Source organism: Xyrauchen texanus, chromosome 4 (genome assembly GCF_025860055.1).
Source record: "Xyrauchen texanus isolate HMW12.3.18 chromosome 4, RBS_HiC_50CHRs, whole genome shotgun sequence".
NCBI classification, from domain to species: domain Eukaryota; kingdom Metazoa; phylum Chordata; class Actinopteri; order Cypriniformes; family Catostomidae; genus Xyrauchen; species Xyrauchen texanus.
Window position 1 is genome coordinate 14,869,059 of NC_068279.1, and position 12,567 is coordinate 14,881,625.

General features: G+C 39.6%; 1 protein-coding gene across 1 annotated transcript in view; it reads left to right on the plus strand.

Annotated features, from left to right (window-relative positions):
* Positions 1-1,223: 1,223 nt before the first annotated feature.
* LOC127638859 (TBC1 domain family member 8B-like) overlaps positions 1,224-12,567 on the plus strand; it is a 33,089-nt gene continuing 21,745 nt past the window's right edge. The window contains exons 1-5 of the mRNA XM_052120594.1: positions 1,224-1,350; positions 6,152-6,262; positions 6,394-6,512; positions 8,219-8,444; positions 10,594-10,834. Coding sequence (XP_051976554.1) covers positions 1,224-1,350; positions 6,152-6,262; positions 6,394-6,512; positions 8,219-8,444; positions 10,594-10,834 — 824 coding nt within the window. The remainder of the gene's footprint in view (positions 1,351-6,151; positions 6,263-6,393; positions 6,513-8,218; positions 8,445-10,593; positions 10,835-12,567) is intronic.

A 12,567-nucleotide genomic window follows, 5' to 3' on the forward strand; every position in this document is an offset into this window, starting at 1 on the left:
AAGGGTACAGATGACCCAAGGCCCAGGGGGGCCCAAGGTCTATGGTTGACCCTTAATGGGATCAAGTACAACAATTTACCTACTGACTTATATCACAGAAAATGGAGTGTATATGTTTTTACATGAAAAATACATTAATTGTTATCATTAAAACACATTTCAACTTGGTCTTTTACATAACCCAAATTTGGCTATGTAAAAGTCCCACGAAGCACCATCAATGTTGATGGCTACCCAGTCTGTAAAGTTTGCTGCAAAAATAATCGGCTCGGGCAGGAAACACTTCAAACCTTAAGCACCATCTCCGTGAGCACCTTCCCACGTAATTTGCGTAGATGAATGTATGTGGAAATACAGTACACGGGATAATACATTATAATTAGTAATTATAGTATTTAGTAATTAGTATTATAAAAAGAAAATTAGTTTTTTTGGATCCAATTTGGCAATGAGCACGTACAAGCACTCCTGATTTGGGTATTTGGAAAATGTCGTCCCCTTATCTATAAATCCTGATGTCGGCCCTGAGAATGGAATTATCTTTTTAAGATTTTGGAAATGTATGGGTTCGGGAGAACATTTATTCATTGGATTAAGTTACTACGCATGGATACCCATGGTCTCGAAAATACTAATTCGCGTCTGGATTTTTGGACTACAACCTGAATAGGTCTACAAGATAATTTAATAATAAGATACGATTTTAAAAATACGTTTACACAATTTAGGATCTGACTTGGTTGGGCGTTCCAGTTTCTCCCATTCATTTAAATAGAAGTGGCCCTTCTCTGCTAAATAATCTCTGGCTACACACACGCACACACACCCCTCTATTTATTGTTTGAAAATGTTAATTCTCTTTTCTTAGACTTAATGAGACTGGTTTAAAAATGTCTTGAAGTTCTCCTGATTTAAATATTTAAAAAGGAATGGAGATATAGGCTACTTTATTCTTTGAATGAATAGTAGGCTATTGACGAAATAGTCACGCAGTGACGTAAGAGTTATGGGAGGTGTAGTTTGTCTTTTTTGACGTTTTGGCTCTTCTCTGCTCACAGAGCAGATGTGGAAGACTACAATCCCAGTGGCGCCGCTGTTGCTGCCTTTAGCTCGGTTTCTGTCGATGTGGGAAAAGCTCCGCAAGAGCAAACTCAACATGATGCGCTTGAGATGAGCGGAGTGTCATGACAGTGGACGTGTAGCCCAGAAAAACAGACTCTAATATGTGGCTTAAACCCGAAGAGGTGCTTCTTAAAAATGCGCTTAAATTATGGGTGACGGAAAAATCCAACGATTACTTCGTGCTGCAGCGCAGACGCGGATACGGAGAGGACAGCGGAGGATTGACAGGTAGCGGGAGCGCGCGGAGATCCGCGTGCAAGCAATTAACGTGACAGGCTCTGCTTCTACAATTAACGTGCCATATGTGACACTATATTCAAATGTTACCTTCTCTCTCAGTGTAACACTCGAAAACACACAATTGATTTCCTAATCTCTTGCGTTTCACTTTGCACCTGAAGTTGTTTTGCAACAGGTCAGGTTAATTCTACCTCGAAGATGTGTTGTTTTTTCGATGTAATTGGACTGACGATGTGCTTATTTGAGCGCTGACGTCACCACTGCGGTAACTTGGCCGTCTGCGCAATATTCCACTATGGCATGTACATATAACATTCCTCCAATATTATAGTTTCAGAAGCTGAAGTCTGAACCTCGTGTTTAATGCAAAACCTGGCTAACCTGGAGTTCTGCTCCTCTGACAGGAGTGATCGCGTCACGGTGTGACGTCACGTTGTATATATGTTTTCAGGTGGACTCCGCGTGTTTAACTGGCAGATGCTTCCTCACCAATGCCACTGGAAAATAGGTCTTTATTGATTGGTGCTCTAAGTAGAGAATATTTTATCAGCAAAGAGTCTGGTGACATTTAAAGCCAGTTTCACTCTTATTTCACTTCTAATATGTAAGGTCAAGCTCATACCCTGAGTTCTGTATACTGTAACAGTATCTGTATGTTTGTTGTTATTTTTATTCATTTCACAATTTGAGACAAGAGCAGAAGAGCTCAAGGATCCTGCTTTTTGCAAGGCAAGACTACACCTGTGCGACTGGAATTGGAGATGTGTTTGGTGAAGTCAGATCCTGCAGTTCTGAAAGATGATTTCACTTGTAGATCATTAGATGATCTGATGCTTGCAGTGCTTGCAGTAGTAGGTGTTTAGTCACCAGTGACAGCTGAAATAACTGTTTTGTGTCACATTGTCATGTAGATAGATGTAGATGGCTAGCTCAGAGGAATATGTGGCTCAAAGTGATGCTTGTTAGTGAGCTAATTGTGGGGTTTGCTCTGGCTAGTGGCTCAATATATTGTTCTTTAGAGTTCATTACCATGGCAACCTGTGCTTTAAGGCCAAGGGCCATATTATTTAGTGTATTTCATGTATTTGAGCAGTGCGGCTTGAAACTCTGAGGAAGGGCAGATTTCCAATAACAAGCACTGTGAAAAATGAGATTGTTCTCTCTGCTAACATTCATACATCCCTTAGAGACATTACAAAGTGTAGATAAAGGGCCAGATCAAACCAGGATTTGAAAGGTTTCTGCATAATTTTTTGCTGACTGTAAATGTATAAAACTATTTATTCTAGTAATATTTTGTTTAATCTCAAAAGAGTTCTGCTCATCTCATATTCAGTTGTATTGGAATAATTATACCATAAATTGTATTTTTAAATAATTATACTCTGGATAGACCTAGACTTAATACTACACTGAATCAAGTAACGGAGAGACTATTTGCACTAGGTTTAAAAAGCACCTGCCACAAAGTGCTATTTGTAGTCTGGTGGATGCAAATAAGAAATTAAAGGGAATCTGCACACTGTAGTGTCATGGAGTGTTACAACAGTGTAGATGTGTTTCTTTCGTTTGGAGGACCGGTTTTCAAATCCACCTTTTGTACCACTTTTTCCCATCCTGTTATCTGTCTCCACTATTAATATTTTATTTTAATTCTACTTATAATAATAATAGATAAAAATGAATATAAAGCTTGTTTTTCTTGCAGTGATTTGGTCATGATGAAGGTTGGGGAGCTGAGAGGAAGGTTTGATCCTGGTCAATTTAAATTTGGTTTTACATTTACATTTACATTTACATTTATGCATTTGGCAGACGCTTTTATCCAAAGCGACTTACAGAGACCTTATTACAGGGACAATCCCCCTGGAGCAACCTGGAGTTATGTGCCTTGCTCAAGGACACAATGGTGGTGGCTGTGGGGCTCGAACCAGCAACCTTCTGATTGATTTATCAGTATTATTAAACAATATTACTGTTTTACTATAGTAATATTGTTGTAACCATGTTTTTTTTGGCAGAAGCCATAAATTTAATGCAATTAACCATGGTGTTACTACAGTAATATGGTGTTTATATAGTATGTTTAATTTTCTGGTTACTATAATTTTACTACAAAGTACCATGGTGCATATATATGGTCAATGTAGTAAAATAACTGTTAGTTTTTGTAATGGAAGGTTAGGTTTAGGGGTAGGTGTAGGGTGTCTGTGGGACTCTAAACACATTAATCATGCTGGAGAGATGCCCAAGTACTATATGTTAGTATTTCATTATGTGTGAAAATATTATCTGCCACTATTTTCACCAGGGTGCATATAGCATCTAACATTATTTGCACTTATTGTAAATAGCATCTATTGATGTTTGGCTGATTAGATAATCGCATGGATGATTGTTGGTGCCAGACAGGATGGTTTGAGTATTTCTGTAACTGCTGATCTCCTGGGATTTTTACTCAAAACAACAGTCTCTAGAATTTACTCAGAATGGTGTTAAAAACAAACAAAAATGTCACATCAATCTGCACTCCATATCCCATAATGACAAAGCAAAAAACAGATTTTTGATTACTTTGCAAATTTAAAAAAAAGAAAGAAGTAGGGGCCTGGGTAGCTCAGCGAGTAAAGATGCTGACTACCACCCCCCCCCAGCATGCGCTATGTCTCCATGGTAACACGCTCAACAAGCCACGTGATAAGGTGCACTGCTTGACAGTCTCAGATGTGGAGGCAACTGAGATTCGTCCTCTGCCACCCTGATTGAGGTCACTACGCCACCATGAGGACTTAGAGTGCATTGGGAATTGGGGAGAAAAGGGGAGAAAAAAAAACTGAAATATCACATTGACATAAGTATTCAGACCTTTTGCTCTGACACTTGAAATTTAGCTCAGGTGCATCCAATTTCTCTGGGTCATATTTGAGATGTTTCTACACTTTGATTGGAGTGCACCTTTGATTGATTGATTGATTGGACATTCAATTGATTGGACATAATTTGGAAAGGCACACACCTGTCTATATAACGTCTTACAGCTGAAAATGCATATCAGAGCAAAAACCAAGCAATGAGATCAAAGGAACTGGATTGTATTGTTCCACAGATCTGGGGAAGGCTACACATTTGTTTTGACTAAATTGAAGGTTCCCAAGAGCATAGTGGCCTCCATCATCTGTAAATGGAAGAACTTTGGAACCACCAGGGCTCTTCCTAGAGCTGACTGCCCGGCCAAACTGAGCGATCGGGGGAGAAGGGCCTTAGTCAGGGAGATGACCAAGAACCTGATGGTCACTCTGACAGAGCTCCAGCGTTTTTGTGGAGAGAGGAGAACCTTCCATAAGAAAAACCATCTCTGCAGCACTCCACCAATCAGCCCTGTATGGTAGAGTGGCCAGATGGAAACCACTCCTAAAAGGCACCTGAAGGACTTTCGGACCATGAAAAACTAAATTCTATGGTCTGATGAAACAAAGATTGAACTCTTTGGCCTGAATGGCAAGCGTCATGTCTGGAGGAAACCAGGCACCGCTCATCACCTGGCCAATACCATCCCTACAGTGAAGCATGGTGGTGGCAGCATCAGGCTGTGCGGCTGTTTTTCAGCAGCAGGAACTGGGAGACTAGTCAGGATCAAGGGAAAGATGAATGCAGCAATGCACAGAGACATCCTTGATGAAAACTTGCTCCAGAGCGCTCTGGACCTCAGACTGGGGTGAAGGTTCATCTTCCAACAGGACAACAACCGTAAGCACACAGACAAGATAACAAAGGAGTGGCTACGGGACAACTCTGTGAATGTCCTTGAGTGGCCCAGCCAGAACCCAGACTTGAACCTGATTGAACATCTCTGGAGAGATCTGAAAATGGCTGTGGACCGACGCTCCCCATCCAACCTGATGGAGCTTGAGAGGTCCTGCAAAGAAGAATTGGAGAAACTGCCCAAAAATAGGTGTGCCAAGCTTGTAGCATCATACTCAAAAAGACTTGAGGCTGGAATTGGTGCCAAAGGTGCTTCAACAAAGTATTGAGCAAAGGCTGTGAATACTTATGTACATGTGATTTTATTTTATTTTTATTTTTAATACATTTGAAAAGATTTCAAACAAACTTCCGTGTTGTCATTATGGGGAATTGTTTGTATAATTTTGAGGGAAATAATGAATTTAATCAATTTTGGAATAAAGCTGTAACATAATGTGAATACTTTCCGGATGCACTGTTATGTATGATACACACACACACACACACACACACACACACACACACACACACACACACACACACACACACACACACACACACACACACACACACATACATATATATACAGCAGGATGCTGCAGTTATAATTGGCAATATTTGTCACTTTGAGAGAACCTGTATCAGTTGATAACCACAACTGCTTGGTTAATAAAAAGAAGGGTGCAGCTCCCCCTTGTGTCAGTTCCAAAATCCTGCCAATAAATAATGGATAGTCCTGCAGAGCCAGACTTTTGACAATTGGCATATAGTCTAATCCACTTGGTTGAGTCTGGAACCTCCCACAGCAAGGGGCCTTCTGAAACAACTTTGCAAACTTTGACAAATCAAGAAATTTGTTCCACCTCAGAGGTGCTCATTTTAGCAGGCTTGTAACTTGTAAACACAACTTTTTGTTTCAGATGAACGGATTAAAAATATAGCATAATCAGACATTGTATATAAGTTCAGGTTTTCAAATAGTGACCGTTTAATACATTTAGAGATTTATTTTCTTAATTGTATTACTTTTTTGCCCTCTCCCCAGGCCTGCTGGTTGGAACTTTGGACACAGTTCTTGACTCCACTGCTAAAGTGGCCCCATTTCGCATTTTACACCAAACGCCTGACTCTCAGCTGTACTGGAGCGTTGCCTGCGGTGAGAGAGAAATGCTACACAGTGTGTGTGTGTGTGTGTGTTTGTGTGTGTGTTTGTGTTTGTGTGTGAGTGAGGGGCTTGGCTCAGAAACACTTCATGGAGATCCTGAAAAAACATGTATGTGTCACCAGGAGCATCTTTAGAGGAGATCTTGCAGCACTGGGACTGGCTGCAGCAGAACATCATCAGAACTCTCTCTGTGATTGACTCTGGGGAAGACATCACCAGCTTTGTCCAGGGAAAGATACGGGTGAGAGAAAATGCACACACTCACGCTCCAGTTCCTGTATATTTGGAATAGGAAAGTTAAAAGTGCTGGCTGAAAAAGAAACAATAGCAGTCTACAGTATCGGTAGTAAAGAGCACTGAATACATTTTGTACCCAAGTGTCTGAATGACAATCGATTGCTATTGAATGCTTGCATGTGTATGCGCACATGCTCTGTGAGGAGCGCTCATGCCTCACTTCAATGCAGCTACAAATGACCAAATGCACTATTTCAGCTAAATGCACTTGCTTTATACATGAAGTCACACATGCTGCTGCTGTGTATTCTTTTGTTTATGTTAATCAAACAGTAACATTGACAGAAAAAGAAAACCACTCTCAACTGGATGGATAATGGACTCCATATATTTGATTTGATTTCCTGTACTTATGTATTTTCTTATTTCTGCATGTTGACATTAATGCTTGATACTAAGTTTACTTAATGAAATATTCCAGGTTCAATACAGGTTAAGCTGAATCCACAGCATTTACTGCAAAATGTTGATTACCACAAAAATTTATTTTAACTTGTCCCTTTTCTTTTAAAAAAGCAAAACTTGAGGTTACAATAAGGAATTGGGCCAATCTGTAAAAGTTAAACTACTCACCGTTTAATAAATACGTAAACAATATGTGTGTTTACGTGATTTTATTGTGATAAAATTGTGTAGTAACCTTTTCTGTGTGAAGTTATATCTAATTTTACAATTTCGTTGCCATGATGACAAAATGCTGTAAACCCCAAAAACGAAATAATAATTTTACTTCTTAACAAAAGAATTAAAGTAGTCATGACATTTTTTATTTTTATATGTTCCTTTAGGTTTACTTATGATATTAACGAAGTTTTTTTTGCACAAAAAAACTGTTATATATTTGTAAAGCATGATAATCATTCTGACCCTCTGCCAGAAACACTTTTTTTTGGTGCTGCTCCTTTAAGGCTTGACCGTAAACGCCCACTGTTATGATTGGCTCTCTGCATTTGACTGTCCTGCTCTTGCCTTGCCATCTCTACTGGGTGGGGCAACTGCGGTATTAAGGTCAAGTAGATGGTCAGATGGAAATATCTACCAAAGTTACATCACAATGTGGAGTAAGTAGAGAACGAGTCATTTTGGCAGCTTGGTTTCAACAAATGCTTTGAAATATGCTCATTCACTTCCATTGTAAGTGCCTCACTGAAATCTAGATTTTATTTTGTTTTTTAAAGAAAAGGAGGGAGGAGTTGAAATCATTTTTTGTGGTAATCGATATTGTCACAAATGCTGTCGATTTGAGCTTGACTTGTATTGAACCCGTAATATTCCTTTTAATTTAACTGGAAAATCCCTTTAATTAAAATGTTACTGGTTGTTTATTGCCTTGAGTAATTACATAATTTAAAAAAAAAAGTTTTTAAGTTAAATCTTGAAGGCTACATGCCATTTTACTAATACAATGTATTTATCTTCTTAATTATTTTACTTTTTATATTAATGGTGTTCAGTTGCATATTGGGTTTTGCTGTGGTGTCGAATCTGGTATCAAGGATTGTGAAATGCCGCTGTGTAGTTATTGACAACTTAAGTTTTGGTATCATAACAACACTTCTTTTTAATCTTTTAATTTTTCTGTTAAATTTTAGATTTAAAGTCCCTGCAGCTGTTCTTGTGCTGTTAATTCCAGTAGTGTTTGTTGTGTAGGGTCTGATTGCAGAGGAGGGCACATCCACTGGTGATGATGAGGAGGATCCAAAGCGCTTCAGGGAAACAGTGCTTTGCTTTGAACGTCTGTTCCGATTGCCTCAGAGAGAGAAACTTGTGACGTATTTCTCCTGTAGCTACTGGAGAGGCCGAGTTCCAAACCAGGGCTGGATCTACCTCAGCACCAACTTCCTGTGTTTCTATTCTTATATGCTGGGAAATGAAGGTTAGTAACACACTCATTAACATAAACACACTGCCTCAGGCTCCATTTTGGTAACATATTTTATATATGCTATGGTGATTTGCTTTGGGGTTTTTTTAAGCAGGCCAGTTACATGCACCAAAAAGTGTCATTGTTGTAATGTGATTACTTACTGTTCCTCTAATGCAGGGCCTGAATTTCGTTTTTTAAACTGGGGGGGAATTCCCCCCTTACATGGGTCACATGGGGGGGGGATCTAAAGATTATGGGGGGTAACCTTTGATGCATTGCTAATTTCATCATCTTCATTTATTAATATATACAGATTTGTATGCATGAATTGTGCATTTCCAGTTCTCAAAACAGTTAATAACAACAACAACAAAAAAACTTTATACAAAATACACCATGCTCTTCTTCAAATTGACATTAAGACCTCAGTTTAAACTAGGCCTAGGCTATATATTAATGTCTCTCTATTTCAGTGTCGTTCATGTGTTTCAGTTCAGTTCAATTCTTTGCTTTTTTTTTTTTTTAAACTTCATACAAAATACGCCATGCTCTCCTTCAAATTGATATTAAGAACTCCTTTCCACAAGCGCGTGCTCTCCCGTGGCATCTGTCGTTGCTATGCAACCATGAACTGCGCTCTCCGTGATGACAAGGAAGTATCAGCAAAAGATTAATTGATTTCTAGCCCTTGCTTTACTACTAGATATATTTATGGAGATGAATAATAAGGCACCCCGTACAGCTATCATGATCAGCTGTTCGGCCGAGAATTCAATGTTGTTACGCTGTAAGCTGATCAGTTGGTTCGTTGCTGCCGCGCTCTATCACTCGCACACCATAAAAAGCAAAATGGTTTTTAATGTTTCAATTGCGTGATTAAAATGACATTATTTGGAAGCGGATAATTTCTTCACAAACAGCTCATTATGACTCAAAATGTTAGAATGCTGCACCTACACTCTATAGTGTGGATAAGATCAGCGCAACGCAGACCACTGCATTGACAGCGTGAAACATGATCTGTCTGTAACAGCCAGGGCTCAGCGGAAGAGAATGTCGGTCCAGCGCTGATTGAGGTATTAAATTCGAAAATAAAATACAGTTTGACATCTTTTTTCTCGCATCTGTGAATTTATTTTTTAATCATTTGCTCTGAGATGAAGCAAATATATTTGTGCGGGAATTTCTCGCACTACAAAAGCTAACCTTGCGGGAATGGCTTAAATTATGCGCAATTCCCGCATTCCCGCACCGAAATTCAAGCCCTGCTCTAATGGCTCAAATGTAGACTTTTGAAGGACTCTGTAACACAGTTCAGTGGAAAGGAGGAGGCGAGAACTGGCTTGATAATATAAATAATATTTTAATAGTAAACTGAAACAAAAGACACATACACACAGGTGTCAGGCAGCTGATAGTAACTCTCTCTCTGTCGCACTGCTGTCTCCGGTCACCTTTATCCCTGTCGGGCATCATCACCCTAGTTAGGGTCCGGGTGTGCTGAATCGGCAGCAGGAGAGAGATAGGAGAAAAAGTGAAAATAAATTCCGATATGCCATAGCGTGGTCCTCGGCCACTCCTCCACCCTCTGGCGGACGACAGCCGCGCCTCCCCGGGCGGATCGTAGGCAGTCCTCCAGCTCCTGGCGGACGTAACGACCCGCCACGTTCCGGTGGATGGAAGGGGTCTCCCCCGCCCCTGGCAGCAGTCCTCCCGCTCCAGGCGGTCGGCCAGGAGCCCCTCCTCCCCACGCGGTCGGCAGCCATTCCTCCGCTCTCAGGTGGCCATGCTCCCCTGTCCCCCGGCGGATGGCCGCGGCTGCTCTCTCTGTTGCACTGCTATCTCCGATCACCTTAATCCCTCTCTAGCTTCATCAGCCTATTTAGGGGCCGGGTATGTGGAATCACATCTCGGCCGCACCCTGCACCCTTCCACAGATACAGTAGCCAGAGGGCATTTGATAGGGCATGTCAAATCTTCTTCAAAACAAAGCAAACAAGTGTGCGATGGCAAGTAAAACTGTGGTAGAATTTACAAAATTTTATTTTTTAAATAATAAAAAAATTATGCATTACAGTAATTTCCTTGGATTCCTCAGGAAACAATTGCAATCTCACACATTGGTCATTGTTTGTATATTTTTATATTGTATGCTTAGTGAAACTGGTGTTTCCCTGGGATGAAGTCAGCCGCCTGGAGCATACATCAAACGTGTTGTTGGCGGAGAGCATCCGTGTGCGTGTACGAGGAGAAGATCATTTCTTCTCGATGTTCCTGAGGCTCCAGCAGACATACCTGATCATGCAGCATCTTGCCGACTACGCCATCATGCGCTTCTTTGAGAAAGAAACCTTTAATACTGAACATCCACTAGCCAACCCCCTTCACATCACACAAAGGTGTAGTTGTTTTATTCCTTTGAACATAAAAACTGAAGAATGTAACTTTGTCTGTGTTAAAATACCTTCTATTCCATGTTAATATGCAGAGACAATTATAAGTAAGCCATTCATAGGTAAATTTTATCGGAAACTGTAAGCACTGTCTTTCTGTTGCGCTTTGAAAATTCCCCTGTTTGTTTTGAGCAACCCGCTTAGACCGCCCCAAAGCAGTTGCTCAACCAATGCTGTGATTTGGGGATGGGACATTGTTTGACCAATGGTAGACAGGGTGTATTCAGTTTTGAAAACATAGTATATTTTTGCAATTACAATTGGTGGTGCTGACATTACTTCAGCTTTAATATATTCTTTTTTAATGGTTTAATTCAACAGAACTGTGTACTGTAAGCCAAATGCATCATACCAGATTGTTTGACATTACAATAGACTTGAGGTGTGAATCCTCACTGGCCTTACGATTCAATTTGATTACGATTCAAAGACTAACGATTAGATTATAAAACTGTTCTCGATAAATCACGATGCATCTTTTCCTTCAATTTCTTTATTTTTTCAGTTTCTTCAAAATTATTTTTATACTCCCATTCATCTTTTTATTTAACAGCTGTTTTAGATAATCAGAATGAGTCACATTACATAAACTGGCCTTTTACAATCAGTATGAGCTGTGAACAAAACATGGAACATCCACAAGATGAATTAAAGTTCGGTTCTGTAGTTTAAAACAGTATCTCAGTTTTTCAGTTTCTTTGTTTAGAACCTTATAAAGAATCTCTTTAAAGCACAAAAAAACATATTGGTTCTCCATCAAAACACACTGATTACTATTAATGCAACTGATTATATTATTATTATTATTGTTTTGTTTAAGCATTGTAAATCATTTAATAGTATTGAATTATTATTTAAAATGAATCTATGCCATGCTATTCATTTCAACAACTGGAAGTTGCTGGTCCAGGATGAGAGATATATCTGCTTCTATGAGAGTGCAGCTGTCAGCTTCTCCTCTCCTCACCCACACAGGTGATAATAAAGCTGTTTAAATAGTGCAGATGTTGCTTCAGAAATGTATCAAGCATCTTATATGCACTGTTCTATCTGTTTGCTCTGCGAGTAGAAGATCACATGACCCTGTTGCAAAAGCTACGATGGATTCAAACCTTTATCTTCAGGTGTGCGCACTGTCCTGACAAGCGAGTGACCAGAAATAAAGCAAAGGCCAATGAAATGGAGAGCGCTCAAGTGTAGAGAAAAGCATCGGGTGGAAAAAATAAAATAAAATAAAATAATTACATGAAAACATTACTAACATCTCCCGAACCGCTACCTCATCATTACTTTCTTCTGTGTTTTCCCCTGTTGTGTGAAAAAAGCTCTTCTTTCATGTTGTTTGTTGGCTTTTTATCACGAATAAACTCTCCTGTTGCTATCTGCGTGGGTTTGTGAAATCATTTTGGGAGAATCATGTGTTTTACAGCTTGTTTGCCAACAGTCGTGTTTGTGCACTTGACTTTAGTGTATGCACTAAATTCATGTCTTTGTTTCTACATCTGTCTTTGGCGCGCACCACTGCTCTGCCTTGATTTAAACTGAATATGCATCGCTGAAACAATTTTTTTCCCGACCTCTACAATAGACAGCAATACATTTACATTTATGATGAATTTATGTAAACAATAATGCTGTGCTGTTGATCTATCTCTTTGTTCTCTAATGCATTGCACTTT